General features: G+C 33.8%; 2 protein-coding genes across 3 annotated transcripts; both read right to left on the reverse strand.

The window, feature by feature from the left end:
* Positions 1 to 1,744: 1,744 nt before the first annotated feature.
* ak7b (adenylate kinase 7b) lies at positions 1,745 to 7,146 on the reverse strand. Of its 2 annotated transcripts, none has more exons than XM_019126299.2 (18): positions 7,022 to 7,146; positions 6,672 to 6,851; positions 6,459 to 6,567; positions 6,276 to 6,370; positions 6,067 to 6,177; positions 5,814 to 5,897; positions 5,634 to 5,722; positions 5,467 to 5,557; positions 5,300 to 5,377; positions 5,042 to 5,191; positions 4,798 to 4,926; positions 4,183 to 4,276; positions 3,972 to 4,100; positions 3,809 to 3,862; positions 3,112 to 3,309; positions 2,354 to 2,574; positions 2,054 to 2,212; positions 1,745 to 1,972 (listed from the first exon to the last, which is right to left on the reverse strand). In XM_019126299.2, the coding sequence occupies exons 1-18, from the start codon at positions 7,109 to 7,111 to the stop codon at positions 1,937 to 1,939; spliced, it is 2,097 nt and encodes a 698-aa protein (XP_018981844.1). In that variant the 5' UTR covers positions 7,112 to 7,146; the 3' UTR covers positions 1,745 to 1,936. The 2 variants fall into 2 exon arrangements, with proteins under 2 accessions (XP_018981844.1, XP_018981843.1); XM_019126298.2 differs by having other exon boundaries at positions 6,459 to 6,570.
* Positions 7,147 to 7,897: 751 nt separating this feature from the next.
* LOC109044880 (galactocerebrosidase-like) lies at positions 7,898 to 13,651 on the reverse strand. The gene is made up of 17 exons (XM_042742051.1): positions 13,475 to 13,651; positions 13,297 to 13,365; positions 13,137 to 13,200; positions 12,942 to 13,055; positions 12,641 to 12,780; positions 12,500 to 12,538; positions 11,681 to 11,811; positions 11,402 to 11,557; positions 11,144 to 11,268; positions 10,914 to 11,041; positions 10,483 to 10,572; positions 10,283 to 10,372; positions 9,681 to 9,825; positions 9,395 to 9,578; positions 8,685 to 8,848; positions 8,506 to 8,582; positions 7,898 to 8,355 (listed from the first exon to the last, which is right to left on the reverse strand). Exons 1-17 carry the CDS (start codon positions 13,613 to 13,615, stop codon positions 8,209 to 8,211), a joined length of 2,004 nt encoding a protein of 667 aa, XP_042597985.1. The 5' UTR covers positions 13,616 to 13,651; the 3' UTR covers positions 7,898 to 8,208.
* Between the last annotated feature and the right edge of the window lie 593 nt (positions 13,652 to 14,244).

A 14,244-nucleotide genomic window follows, 5' to 3' on the forward strand; every position in this document is an offset into this window, starting at 1 on the left:
TGCAAATATAGTTGAAAACATAAATATGAAAAAATTAATTGAATAAATTATGTGTGTGTGTGCGTGCATATTGTTCTATTTGATTTGCATTGTATTTATTCCTTGTAGCATTGCCATATAATTATCATTAAAAGTAATTAAAGACTGAAATAAACATCTCTCAAAAACAGAGCAACAGAAGTTATACTTGATGCTGAATTCATTTGTTTTTTTTAAATTATATTAATAGGCATGCTTTATTGATCCAAAAGGTCCAAATATAGTTCAGTGCTGTAGGCAAAAAAGTTCTTATTGATACTTTTAAAAGTTTGCAGTAGTAGTATAAACTCAGGCCTAACTGTTCAACATACACAAATGTTTCCACAGTATGTGGTCAAATGGGTTGTTTGTTTCAATCTTAGTAGTCTTAGTGGGAAATTAAAAGGAAAAGAAATATGTTGTATTGCATGGGTAGGAGTGCCATCTAGTGGTACATACCTGTATAGTAACCTGCTAAAGTCTTGAAAGAAAGAATTGTAGCTTTAAACAATATCACTTACCAGAAGTTTGTGTTTCATGAGATTTTTTTAAAATAATTTTAATTAACAAAATAGTACTTTTATTCTAAATAATTAATACTTTTGGCAGGGCCAGTTTAATTTCATCAAAAGTGACTAAAGATTTTGTTAAAAAAAAAAACAAAAAAACAATTAAACCTTTAATTTTTCTGTCAACAAATCTTGACCCTGAACTTATATAACAGTATAAATTAAAGTATATACTTGTATTGATTTTTAAGTAGACATTTAAGGTAACTAAGTCAATGTACAATAAAATATTCTTCTAAAAATTCCGTACAATTAATTTTGGCCTTAAAACATGCCCTAAAAAAATATCATATGTTATATACAGCATATATACATATGATTTTTTTCCTAATGCAATATTTTCAATACTTTTAAAAGTCAGAGAAGCTTGTTAAATTATCATATCTCCGATCACTGATGTTTGCCTATTTGAGTAGCTGAATTTCAGATTACACTCTTAAAGAACCAAAGGGCTGATATTTTAAAAAGTTTGTTCTGCATCAAAAGTGCTGATAAACAGATTCATAAACAGTTTCCACTCGGGGCCCATCCATATTACAGACAGCCAATATTTCTGCCTAACCTCATGCACCTGTGCTTTGTCATACACAATCTCGTCTTTAGCAGCTGTACATCTATTATGGTTGCACTTGACTTGTAAATTCCAACCCGGTTTATTGTTTATTGCCACCTTCTGCTGCCGTTTACCCTGTGATTCCTCATGTCTTTGAGTTCTGTTATTGCCTGCTGTAAACTGGACTCTTGCACACTTTGTGGCCCTTCTGCATTGTATCATTGTTTTAGCTAGTATTATATTCTTGTATTTGAGAATAGAGAAACTGGCACTAAGGAATATGTTAATGTATTATCATATTAAAAGCTGAACTGAAGGAGCTACAGCACTTCCTAAAGTGCAGTTTTTGTTTATTTTACTAATGAAATTAATTACGTGCTAGCTAAAAGGGTCTGTTAATTTTCTGCCATTTGTAACATTTATCCTTTGAAAGCAGAGGGCAAATCAGACTAATCATAACAATAACAACATACACACAACAAACAAAAATCAAATTAAAATCAACATCCTAACAACATCAAAATATACAATATACACACACATATATATACATATATATATATAGCATTTTAAATCAATGGATAGATAAACACAGTCAAAGAAATTTGTTTTCTGTTTGATTTGCATTGTATTTGTTCATTACTTGCATCATTACAGTATAATTATTATTCATAATCACAGACTGTATTAAAGATTAATTTTTCAATGAACATTAAGACTGAAATAAGAACAGAAATTATACAACAGAAGTTATACTTGCTGCTGAAACCCCAAGGCAAACAATGTCCATGTTTTATTACCCTTCAGGATTATTTTTGAGAAGGTACTCAGCCTGAAAGATACAAAGAGCGACAATTTTACAATTCTTCCAGAAAAACAAATTAATCTTATAAGTATTATTAAGGTGACCTACCAGGAAGTCTATGGGGTCGTCAGGACGTATTCTACAGCATTCGATGAGCCCTTGGGTGAGAGTGGGCATCACATCCTTCATCAGATAATTCCTTAAAAGTTCTGACTGAGATTCTAACAGGTCATGTTCTTGTCTCTTCACCTCCACAAGTTGCTGATTTTAAAACACACAAACACACACTAACATCTCATAGACAAGAAGAGATTAGCATCTTTTCATATATTTATAACATTTATAACAAACAAAAAAATGCACTGAATCCCTTCTGTAGTTATCAGAAGATTTAATGCAGGTGCTTACCCATTCCCCCCAGCACTTATCTCTCTGTTGAGCCTCTTCTTCCTCCCGCCGCTCTGCCTCGGCTCTTTGTGCTGCCCTTTCCTTTAGCTGCTGTTCTGCTTGCCGCCGCTCTCCTTCCTCCACCTCTTCTAATACTATCCCATAGTTCTTCGGTTTGCCCACCTTTTTGCAAACCTTCTCTATGATCAGCAGGTATTCACTGTCATCATTGCTTGTGATCTCTGAAATAAAAGGGAAATAAGGATAGATATACAGGCATTTGGACACTTAGGCCACACTTGTGAATGGGTGCCGTCAGAATGAGAGTCCAAACAGCTGATAAAAACACCACAATAATCCACAAGTAATCCACATGACTTCATTTCATCAATTAACATCTTGTGAAGTGAAAAGCTGCATGTTTGTAAGAAACAAATCCCTCATTAAAGCATTTTAACTGTCACTTCTAAACCATAATAATGCTTACTCCAGTCAAAAAGTCTATCTCCTTTAATTGTCTCACATCAAAACCCACCAATATATTTGTTTAGAACTGAGTTTGGACTTTTTTGCTTGTAAATGTCGATTCCTATTGAAATGTCTGGATTTTGTCCAGGAAAATTCGTAAATGTGGCCGCACCTTAAAGGGATACTCCACCCAAAATTAAAATTTTGTCATTAATCACTGACCCTCATGTCATTCCAAACAGTATGCTGTGTATGCTCTTCTATTACTGCTCTTCATTATAATGTGATTTGGTTCACTCCTTTAACGTTACCCAAGTGCTCAGGATGAATCTCCAGATCCTCAAAGTAGTTCAGCAACGTCTCATCCTCTACGTTTCTTTCTCTGAAATTGGCTAAGCGGCGAAGGAACTGTTCAGGAGTGTAGGAAGTTCCTTCTACAGCAGTCTCGGGTAGATTCAGAACGCGGGTTTTCAGGAAAACATCAGTGGCGTCGACAAAGAACACAAACTCTGAAGAAGAGACAGATGACTGTTTCACTAGTGTCATAGGAATGTTTAAAGCCACCTGTTAAATTATATTTTTTAAATGAGTTGTGGGTGTCATATTCTCAGTTCATCTGTCTACAAATATAACATACCACTGAAAATGTTCACATCATGTAAAACTCAGCTGAACAAGACTGCACAGCCTTCTCATGCAAAAACTGCATGGAACAGTTTTTCTTGAAAGTGCTTAATATTTTGCTTTATGCATTAAATTAACCAAATGGTATTATAAATTGTAATAACATTTCTGTTTTGCTGTATTTTTGATCAAATAAATTCAACTTCTGGTGAGTATGAGAGATTCCTTTTACAACTATTAAACTTTTGAACACTTTGTGTAGCTAAATGAATTTTATAAGATTCAAATCAGTCATGCAAGACTCAAATCTTAAGGCTAATAATTATGATGGAGAAAAAAGGCATTTCTAATCTGCATTATACTTTACATTAATTAATTACAGACCTGGAATGATCTTTTTCTCGTGTTTAGATTGCAAGTCCTCAGGCTCTTCATCACCTGTTGAATATTTAAAAAAATCATGCAGCAAATCAAAACTCATGTATTATTCATCAGAATAATGATTTAATTTGTTAATATATCACCTAAAAAGGGGCATATTTCTCACCAGTAAATAACTCCTTCGCCTGCTCGTATGTCTTTGGAAAACCATCCAAAACAAAGCCCTGGTTCATACAGGGTTTAGTCCTGAGTTTGTCCCTCATTATACGAATCACATATTGGTCATCTAGCCTTCCTAAACAACCACCACAACAACAAAAATCTTAATATATATATCATTTCAATATATATCACATAAAAAATTACAAATATACAACCTCCATTCTGATTCATGTTTTCCTTCAGAGTGTCCAGAAACTCTTGAGCCTCACTCTGATCGTTTTCCTCATCCTCCATACCAACACACGACTCCTGATTGATTCAATTAATCATCAGTATAAAATATTTACAATTTAAAGGTTTTTTTTTTTTTCAATGTATAAAAACAGAAAGGATGTCACTATAGGGATATATTTACTTCAGTATTATTTTTATTTAGCTTTTTTGAAAGGGATAGTTCACCCAAAAATGAAATTTGGTCATCATTTATCTCACCCTCATGGTGTTCCACCTGTATATTTTTTTTTTCTTCTGTTAAACACAAGAGAATATATCTTGAAGAATGTTGGTAACCAAACAGTTGATGGTAGCAAATGATTCCAGGTTATTTTTTTCCTAGTGGAAGCCAAGTTTGGTTACTAACATTTTTCAGAATATCTTCATTAGATATATTCAACAGAAGTAAGGAACTCATACAGGTTTGGAACAACTTGAGGGTGAGTAAATGATGACAGTTTTCATTTTTGGGTGGACTATCTTTTTAAACAATATCTGAATTATATGAACATGCTTTGATGGTTGTGAATAAATTCTGGGTGTTGTACAACACTGACCAGGTTTTCTAATGTTTCAGTGATTGTCTCCTTAAGCTTAACATGGTGAAGTTTGTAATGCTTGCATATCCTCTCCGCTATAGTGCTCTTCCCAACAGCAGGTGGTCCCAGGATGCAGATACGAAGGGGCTGGGACACATATAAAAAGGTGTTTATACTGTAAAACTTTTGATGAAGTCAAAGATCCCAACTCTGATCTTCAACATAGAGGAAGTATTGAAAACGCAAGAGTATTTCGGCATACCAACAGTCCCCTAGTCTGCTTGTATTCTTCAGTGATCTGCTCAATGTTTTCAACCATGCCAGTTTCTGACACCCACTGAATGTTAAAATTCTCTTTCAGATATGTTGCTTCAATACAAAGGTTGACAAGCAAAGAATCAATATCTGTTTGCTGAAAAAAAAAGTGGACGAAAAAAAACTTTGTCAATACATAACCAAAACTGTACAACATTGATAATCTTCACTGTAGTATGTCAGAACAACTGGCATTGATTCTTACCATCAGATCCCGTGTGAGATAAATCTCCTCTTTTGAAACATTCTGAGTTTTCCCTGGTCCAAGCACGAGTGTTACTGCCTGAGGAAGAAGATTTCTTTGAATGAGAACCATTCATTTTCTAAAAAAAAAATATATATGCAGTATATACTGAATGTGTAAAATCTCACCTTTATGATATCCTCCATTGTGTTTTTGGAATCATCAACCGCAACAAAGTATTGTGACTTTGGCGTGTGGTCAATTATATTTTGGATGATCCTTTATGAATACAAATCAAAGGGGTGTTAATGGGCCGTAATTTAGTTTTCATAAAAAGCTGCACAATATTACTTACCCTGCCAGATCATTGATGTGAATAGTGGGGATAATATTGGAGCCATCTCCAAAGATGGGCACCTGGGAGACTTCGCCCAACCATGACATCTACATGGAGCAATTATTTAGCTTCAACACTTTAATTAGAACAAAGTAATTACAAGTGTGATGCTTTTAAAAGTATGTGCATATGATTTACCTTAAAAAACAAATGGAATATGTGTTCTCCCATTCCATACTGTAGCCCTGATGCAACAACATATGTAGAGAACTGGGAGCTTTTCTGAAAATCATTTATAAATACATATGAACTTCACAATTTTAAAGTACTGCTCATTTGAAGCGTTGCAAACATTATTAGCAACTATAAATAGTGTGTACAGCTGTTTACGATTGCAGTGCTTTTATAAAATGGAAAACTAAATATTCTTCTGCAAGGGGTTCTTGCTTACAGTTTTGCCTAATTTGACCACAAGTTTCTCCAAACCGATATGATCATGGAAGTTGGGGTGTGCTTTTCTTCTCCTGTAGTGCTCTTCTGTAAAAGGAATCTCTGGATTATCCTATAGTGGAGTTAAAAATATTCATTAATTCAACCTTTTACTCTTGTTTTGCATGGTGATCAATAGAGTTCTTATTTGATAACTTTAATTATTCCTACTTTATCAGCTGGTTTAGTCATAGTCCACGTCATAATTGTTGACACCAGGATAAACATCTTGGGCCCAGAAAACTGGTCCATTTCTTCATAAAGAGCTGGGATATGATGATATTTTAACTAGCATCTGCTCAGGAAAAAAATTATAGCAAGAAATGGCACATGGATTTAATAAAAATGTGATACCTGAGACAGCCCACTGTGCTTCATCTATCTGATCAGCATTCTGAGTAATATCATAAATGACCACATCACATTTCATTAGATGATGCAGAAGGTCTTCTCGCTTCAAGTTCTGCTGGGGAGTAAAAGGGATTTAATGAAAAAAATACAATAGGAAACAACTCATAAAATTCATATCTTCTGCATAATTCTGTAGGCTAGTTGTGATTTATTTACGCTGTACTCTTCAGCAATGAAACTGCACTTCTCCTCTGTTTGGCTGGAAACTGTTCCCACAATCTGGAAGGTTGCACTTTTGAGTTTTGGTTGCTCATCATGCAGCCTGTCGTCATCTTCCTCCACATCAGCCTCTCCAGGGTCCACAAGAGATGCACCAACCACACATGAGTCTAAAAACTAAAGACAGGAAAATAAGGGTAAACGAAATATACAGTAGTAACGTATGGACATAACTGTCCCTGCAAGTTGACATTTAAATTCAAGCAGTATCTAGTATTTTTAAGCTAAAACATGTGACCCAGTTCTTCTATATATGATATTGCAATAAATAAATAAATAAATCTTACCCTTGCAATATTTTTCGATGTATAATTACCAATATCGTTAATAAAAACACGTCTGGTGTTTTGCGCCATTTCCCCAGTCTTGTCTGCCATTCTGTTGTTGTTGTTGTTTTGTTGCTAGGAAACAGGTGCGTTCACGTGGTTCAACGTGCGTGTCTGACACTGAATACAAAGCTGATTTTGAAAGCGTTTACAACATAAGCCTCTATAAATAATACAAATCATTTACAAAAAAAAAAAAAAAAAAATTAAAGTGAAGGTGTTGCCTAGATGACAAAGTACGGACAAAATAATAAATATATACACTAACAGTGATTGCATTATGACCGTCAGTTTCAGGTAGAGTCTAGCTTTAGCCTTCTATATAAAGTTGCATTTATCATACTACTATGAGCTAACATAAATCACGTAAAACAACGCATAGAACATGGATATTTCTCAGTAGTCTAAATGCTGCTGCGCTGCTCCACAGACATGACATGTTTCTGATGGCAGATGGTTGTGTGTCATCGATCATGCTGGTCAGTTGTGGTCATTATCTGGTCCAAGCTGAGCTAGATCATCTGGACTAACCACTGATGGGGCAGAGACTTGGTAGACTTGGATCAAGCTGGTTAGAGCAGGTACACTAGCATTATTAAACAAAATTATACATTTTTTATTTTATACAGGAGAAATTTGCTCTAGGTAAACTTCACAAAACAATGTGATCTTATTGTCACATTACATAAAAATTACAAATATTGTTTCACTATACATTTACATTTAGGAGGAGTGTGGTATGACATTCATAATGAAGCTAAAAATATAAAGCATATATCCGTGCTTTAGCATGAATATACTGTCGCAATTTTGTACAGCTCGCCCTACTTTAAATGACACACAAAGATCTTTTTTACAGCTTAACATTCATTTATTAGAAAAAAATATATATTCAAATTAAATTAACATCAAACAAAAAAATTCACAAAACTCACATTGTCAATTTTCTAGTCATTTTAAATCACACCAGTGGTTTCAATTATTATTATAGTTATTAATATCATTATTATTAATGCACTTTGGTTGTAGATGCAACTGAAACCTTAAAACTTTAAAGGTTAAATCTCTTCATAATCACATTAGTCACACACCTGTTTGATTCCAGTCTGCTTGTTTAAAGTGTCACAACAATGGCAAACCAAAAACTATCAAGTTAAGGCCTCTATAGCAAAATTATCAAACTGTGCAAGTTCAAATGAACTAGTGCCTATGGCCGCCCATCCATGTCGTGGCTCCCAGAGGACTGCATTCTTCCAAAGGGGATAGCCATTGAGATCTGCTGATGCATAGTTTCCCTAAAACACAGAATAGATGACAGATCAACTGAAGTACAAATCTGACAGTGTGGCAAAATGAGATTCAAGACACAATGGATAGAACTAAAATAAAGGGAAAACTCAGCAATAAATATATTTAGAAAAATTTCCATATATATTTCAACAGACCTTGACTGTAAGGGTCAGTGTGTACCACACACGTGCTCTAGTTCCAGACAGGCCCTCAGCAAGAACCGTCATTCCATCTGTTGGATCAAAGGGCAAATATGACCTGGCTTAGTCAAACTTACAGCAGTAGGGGAAAAAAAACAACAAAAAAACAAGGCTTTTATTATTCAGATGCTTACTGAGGTCATTTGTGACTTTGTAGGTGCCATCTGCATAGACCCAGAGAAAGACTCCCCTTGTGCTTCGGACAACACCTCCACCTTTGTTCACTCTTACAGCAATGAAGACTCCACCAGTGTGCACAGACTCCATGTATATGTCACATGACACCATCAGGTCTTGCCTGATAATCGTAAGTACATACAGCTGTTAACTGCATAGAATCTATTTACGTACAGTATTCTTTATTTCTTAAGCAAGTACATGACCATTTAAACATTTTTTGTTGCTTTTTTTTATTATTATTTTTTTTTTTAAATAAGTCTCGTGTACTTACTAGGGCTATACATTTACTTGATCAAAAATACAGACCAATTTGTGATATTATGAAATATTATTGCAATTTTAAACAACTGTTTACATATTATAATATATTTCAAAATGTAACTTATTCATGTGATGGCAAAGCTGAAATGTCAGCAGCCATTATTACAGCCTTCAGTGTCACATGATTCTTCAGAAATCATTCTAATAAGCTGATTTGGTGCTCAAGAAACATTTCTTCTTATCATAAGTGTTGAAAAAAACATTTAACATTTCTTTGATTAGTAGAAGGTTCAAAAGAACAACATTATAAATGCTTTTACTGAATCCTTACTGAATTAAAATATTAATTTCTAACACCATTTTTTTAAAATGGTAGTGTACATAATATTTATAAAATCCTCACCATTGATAATCACCAATAACACTTATTGTCTGATCAGCATCTGCAACCCAGGTCACTGGACGCTGAGTGACCACCTGTCGCAGAGTGGAAACATGAGGTCCAGGATCCGTCTGGTTAGTGAAGTATTCAAAGACCCCCGTCTGATCTGCAAAGTTTGGAGCCTCTGAGAAATATGGATGTCCAGCTAGGAGACAGGAAGCCAAAGTTCTTAGATTTGCACACACTGTGTGAAAAGTATTAGAATAACTATTAAATAAGGAAAGAGAATGAAAATGAAGCTACTTACAGACATCAAAATCATCTTTGTATGATTTAGGAAAGGGAGCAGAGGGTGGAGGATCTGGGTAACTCCCTCTCTGACCATTTCGTACAGTAGTAAATGTATATACCTCATCAACATCAAGCTCTATGCTGAAAGACCCTTCAGTTACCTACAGCATTCACAGTGTACAAAGAGATATTACATTAGATTTCAAATAACTAATGTATTTAAATAATTATTAGAAAAATCTATTTATTGAACCTATTTATATTTTTTAAGAACAATGTCAAAATACTTTCTTATATTAAGTCTTTTTGGTAACACTTTGTTTTAAGGTGTCCTTGTTACACATGTTACATGTACTTACTATTATAATAGCAATTAATTATGCATAATTACATGCAAGTAACACTAAGAAAAATCCTAATCCTAACCCTATAGTAAGCACATGTAGTTAATTAATATTACTCAGTACTTAAATGTATAATTACACTGTAACAAGGACACCTTAAAATAAAGTAGAACCGTTTTTTTTTCTTTTTTAAGAGATTATATCATGAATATCTTGATATATATATATATATATATATATCAAGATATATACATACATACACATACATACTTACTTTAATAGGCTTGATATTTTGGAAGAGGACTGACTTGTTTGTCTTGAAATCAAACTTTGAATGCCACACCTGCAGCTCACTGATTGAAGCCTGTAAAAAAAGTTATTCTAAATAATTACGTAGATTTCAAGTCATTTTATCCATTATAAACCCTTTAAACCACAAAAAAAAACAAAAAGAGAGGAAAAAAAAATACGTACAAAAGTCCCTTTCAGATGGAAGGTTACATTCTGGGCAGTGACATCATATGAAGGCAGAGGAGGTCTTATACACACAGAGTGATCATGGGTCTAAAAAAATATAATAAAATAAAATGGAGTTATGTGTTTTCATACAAATATAAAGACCATTAAGAGGATATATGTACACTACTGTTCAAAGTTTTTTTTTTTATGCTTTTATTCATCAAGAATACATTATATTGATCAAAAGAGACAATATTTCTACTTCAGATAAATGCTGTTCTCACCAGCCTTGGCAAGCATAAGACTTCTTTCAAAAACATATAAAAAACAAAAAAATAAATAAATAAATCATTTAAAAAAAAATTTTTAAACTTTGCAACCCTTAACTTTAGAACGGTAGTGCATGTTATGCTAATTGTTTGGAAAATCTATTTTAAAAGTCTCACCATAGTTTCAGTGATTATTGTTAGATTTCCTCTTTCATCAGTTAATGCAACATAACTTCCACCATGTGTGAAGTGTCCCACTGTCTGCAGGTATGTCCAGCCAGGTTCCGTAAACTGGGTAGTGTGGGCTTAGAATTTTATGAAACAAATACTTAGTTAGTTATATCACAAATTATTTACATGATGCATATAATATTAATGCATATATAGAGTATATAAAATTGCATTACCTGTTATCCAAATAGGGGACTCGACAACATAATTTCCACTCCATGGTTCTTTTGCAGTCATTAGTCCATCCCTTCCAAAGGGAAGGTCCCCATAATAACTAGAAACAAGGTTCCAACATATGGTCCTAAAAGCAAACACAAACACTTTTCTCATCATTGAATATACACGTTTATATGTCTGAATGTTTATATGTGTGATATTTCTCCTTATATACTGGGAAATGCTACATGATTAAGATCAAATCAGAGTTGTCATACGCTGTCATTTTCCCATTAACGTAGTTCTGGTTGAGAATTCGGGCCCAGCAGCCTCCGCCAACATTGTCATTAAAGGTACTGTAGTCTTCAGAGGACCACAGTTTCTTGCCAGTCTTTAGGGCCTCAGGCAAAGTGTTGGTGCCAGGATAATGAACCCTGTCAGTCGAACCATTTCAAACATCAGGATCTCACATCACCACACTTTAAACATATTTACATGTCATGCTAGTGTATTTTTCCCATTAATGCACATTTGAATAAGGAATCAAAAAAATATACCCTAAAATTTCAACAGCATCCTGTAGCTCTTTGTCAGCAGTTACAACAGAGCTGATCGGCTCCCAGAGGTTATCACTGGCAATGATTTTAACTCTCTCCAGACCACTTTTATCCAGTGTATATCGCAAAAGCTAGCAAACATTGCAGAGAAAGAAAATATACAAGGCCATTTAATACCCAAACTTAAGTTCCACATGCTGTTAATGCATAAAAAAAAAAAAAAAAAAAAAAAAAAAAAAAACAATGTAACAATAAGACAGACCCCATTTCACTTTTCTAAATTTTCGGTTCAGTAAGATTTTTAAATGTCAAAGAAAGATTATGAAAGATTATTTCAATTTTAAATAAATGTTTTTTTTTTTTAATTATTATTATTTTAACATATTTAAAAATATAATTTCTTTCTGATTAAAGCTGAATTTTTCAGCAGTTCTTACTTCAGTCTTCACAGTCTAATATGCTGATTTGGTGCTCAAGAAACATTTCTTATTATTATCAATGTCAAAAATGGATTTGCAGCAAAACAATTTTGGGGAAACTTATTTTTAAAAGAACAATCAAGAAGAACAGTATTTATTTGAAATGAAATTCTTTACTACCACTTTTGAGCATTTAATGTGTTCTTGTCAAATAGAAGTATGTATATATATATACTTTCCAACCCCAAACTTTTAAACACTAGTGTATTATTAATTTAACAAATGTTAGAAAGCGCAAACAAAATTTGCGAAGGCAGGATACAAATACCGTAGCTGAAATGTAAAACAACAACAACAACAAAAAAAATTATTATGAAAATGAAACTCTGACAGTACTCACCTTTATGTACTTACTGTTAAAACTCCTTTCATTCCATATCTGTGCAATAAATATATACAAAATTAATCAGATGTTTAGATTAATGAGAAATATGGCCAGAGAAAAACTGAAAGTATATTGAAATAGATGAGATTCATTCACCCCAACATAATCAATGTCCAAGTTATGGTACTGCTTGGCCCCAAGAATCCAGGACACCACATAAGAAGCAGTGATATCAGGGAAACTATATGGCCAGTTTTCACCATTTCCAACCCATCCCGGAAAAGCCCATGGTAGACCTGTTGAAAATAAATTATTAAAGGTGAAAACTACTAAATACAGTTTAGGACTGAATGCATAAGTACAAGAACACTGTAAGTACTTTTGCATGCTTGCCCTGTTTGATCCATTTGTTAGATGGTCATTTTTATTTATTAATTTTATTTTATTTTATTTTTACCTATGAGGGTGATGTTTGGATTTCTCTTCTTGGCTTCCTTCATAAGCCACCATTCATATCCTCTAAAATAATTCTCATCATCTTCATAATGCATATGTGAGGGCTCAGTTCCATCTGTTAATGATTACATTAAATAGGTCATATGAATAAACACATTCACTGTACATAAGTTTTAAAAGTGAAAGTGCTCTATACCTGTAGTCTGAGCATCGCCTCCAATTTCAACCTTCAGGATTTGTAATGAGGCTCCAAATTTAGGCTGTTAAATACAGATTGGCATGTATACAGTCTATAATGTAAATACATACTATTACATAAACATAGTCTGATCAGAATCCTTTCTAAGCAAGCACACCTTGAATAGATAGTCTAGAATCTGACTCCTGTATGGTTCAGCATAATTGACGAGCAAACGCGAGGTCGCCTGTAAAAACATTTATAACGCATTGGGTGTTATTGTTATGCAGACGTTAGCGCGTTCTGTAAGCCCTTCAGAAACTGAAAAGGGAAGCGCACTAAAGTAAAACACTCACCCCGCCACCGCTTAAACCACCAATGCCATCAAACGATCGTCCTAATCCAGTTTTATCATCCAAATCGTAGTCCTCACCTAAACAAATACTGATAAAGAGAAAAATACTCAAAAACATACAACACTGAGTACCTGCGTTCATTCTAACTTGTGCGTTCCTCCAACATTATCAGCTGACTTGCATAGGCGGTGCCATGATGAACCTAACCACGCCCATCACAAGCGTCTCCAGTCAGAGTGTTAATACGTCATCTACGGGGGCGTGGTTTATTTTGGGTGAGAAAAAAAAAATACTGATTACCACAGTAAACCATTTAAGGGAAAACGAATACATATATATTGTCTGCGTTTAGTCCTCCATAAGAAAGGAGTCATTCCTGCTATGCCGTACATTTTCATATCTGCATCATACAATTATATGCCTTTTAGTTATTTAATTATTTTTAATGTGAACATTAATTTGCGGTTAATCTTCAGTTTAGTTAATAATGTTAATGTTCTTTTTTGTAATGTTTACTTATTTTTGCCATGTTTGCGTTGCTATGCACTCATTTTTTAAAGATTAAAATAAACAAATAAATACAAAAAAAAAAAAAAAAAACTCTGACCATTATAAAATATACCAAATTTTGTAATTATTCTTTCTCTTGTCTTTCTCTTTCTCTCATACGTCTTTGTTGTAGTTAACAGTTAGCCTTGTGTGCAAAAATCCCTTTAATGAATAACAGACATCGTCCTCCAGGAAGTGACATCATTTTGGTGGGAAAGCAA

Source organism: Cyprinus carpio, chromosome B17 (assembly GCF_018340385.1).
Source record: "Cyprinus carpio isolate SPL01 chromosome B17, ASM1834038v1, whole genome shotgun sequence".
NCBI lineage: Eukaryota > Metazoa > Chordata > Actinopteri > Cypriniformes > Cyprinidae > Cyprinus > Cyprinus carpio.

Bases quoted from the DNA above. Each gene is read 5' to 3' on its own strand.
- ak7b (XM_019126298.2), bottom strand. From the start codon at position 7,111: ATGGCAGACAAGACTGGGGAAATGGCGCAAAACACCAGACGTGTTTTT. The intron at 3,863-3,971 runs GTGAGAAATATG...AATATTCAACAG, and splicing joins GGCGAAGGAGTTATTTACTG to GTGATGAAGAGCCTGAGGAC. The intron at 3,310-3,808 runs GTCTGTAATTAA...TCTCTTCTTCAG, and splicing joins CGAGAAAAAGATCATTCCAG to AGTTTGTGTTCTTTGTCGAC.
- LOC109044880 (XM_042742051.1), bottom strand. From the start codon at position 13,615: ATGAACGCAGGTACTCAGTGTTGTATGTTTTTGAGTATTTTTCTCTTT. The intron at 13,366-13,474 runs GTGAGTGTTTTA...ATGTTTTTACAG, and splicing joins GTGGTTTAAGCGGTGGCGGG to GCGACCTCGCGTTTGCTCGT. The intron at 13,056-13,136 runs GTATAGAGCACT...AATCATTAACAG, and splicing joins AGGCGATGCTCAGACTACAG to ATGGAACTGAGCCCTCACAT.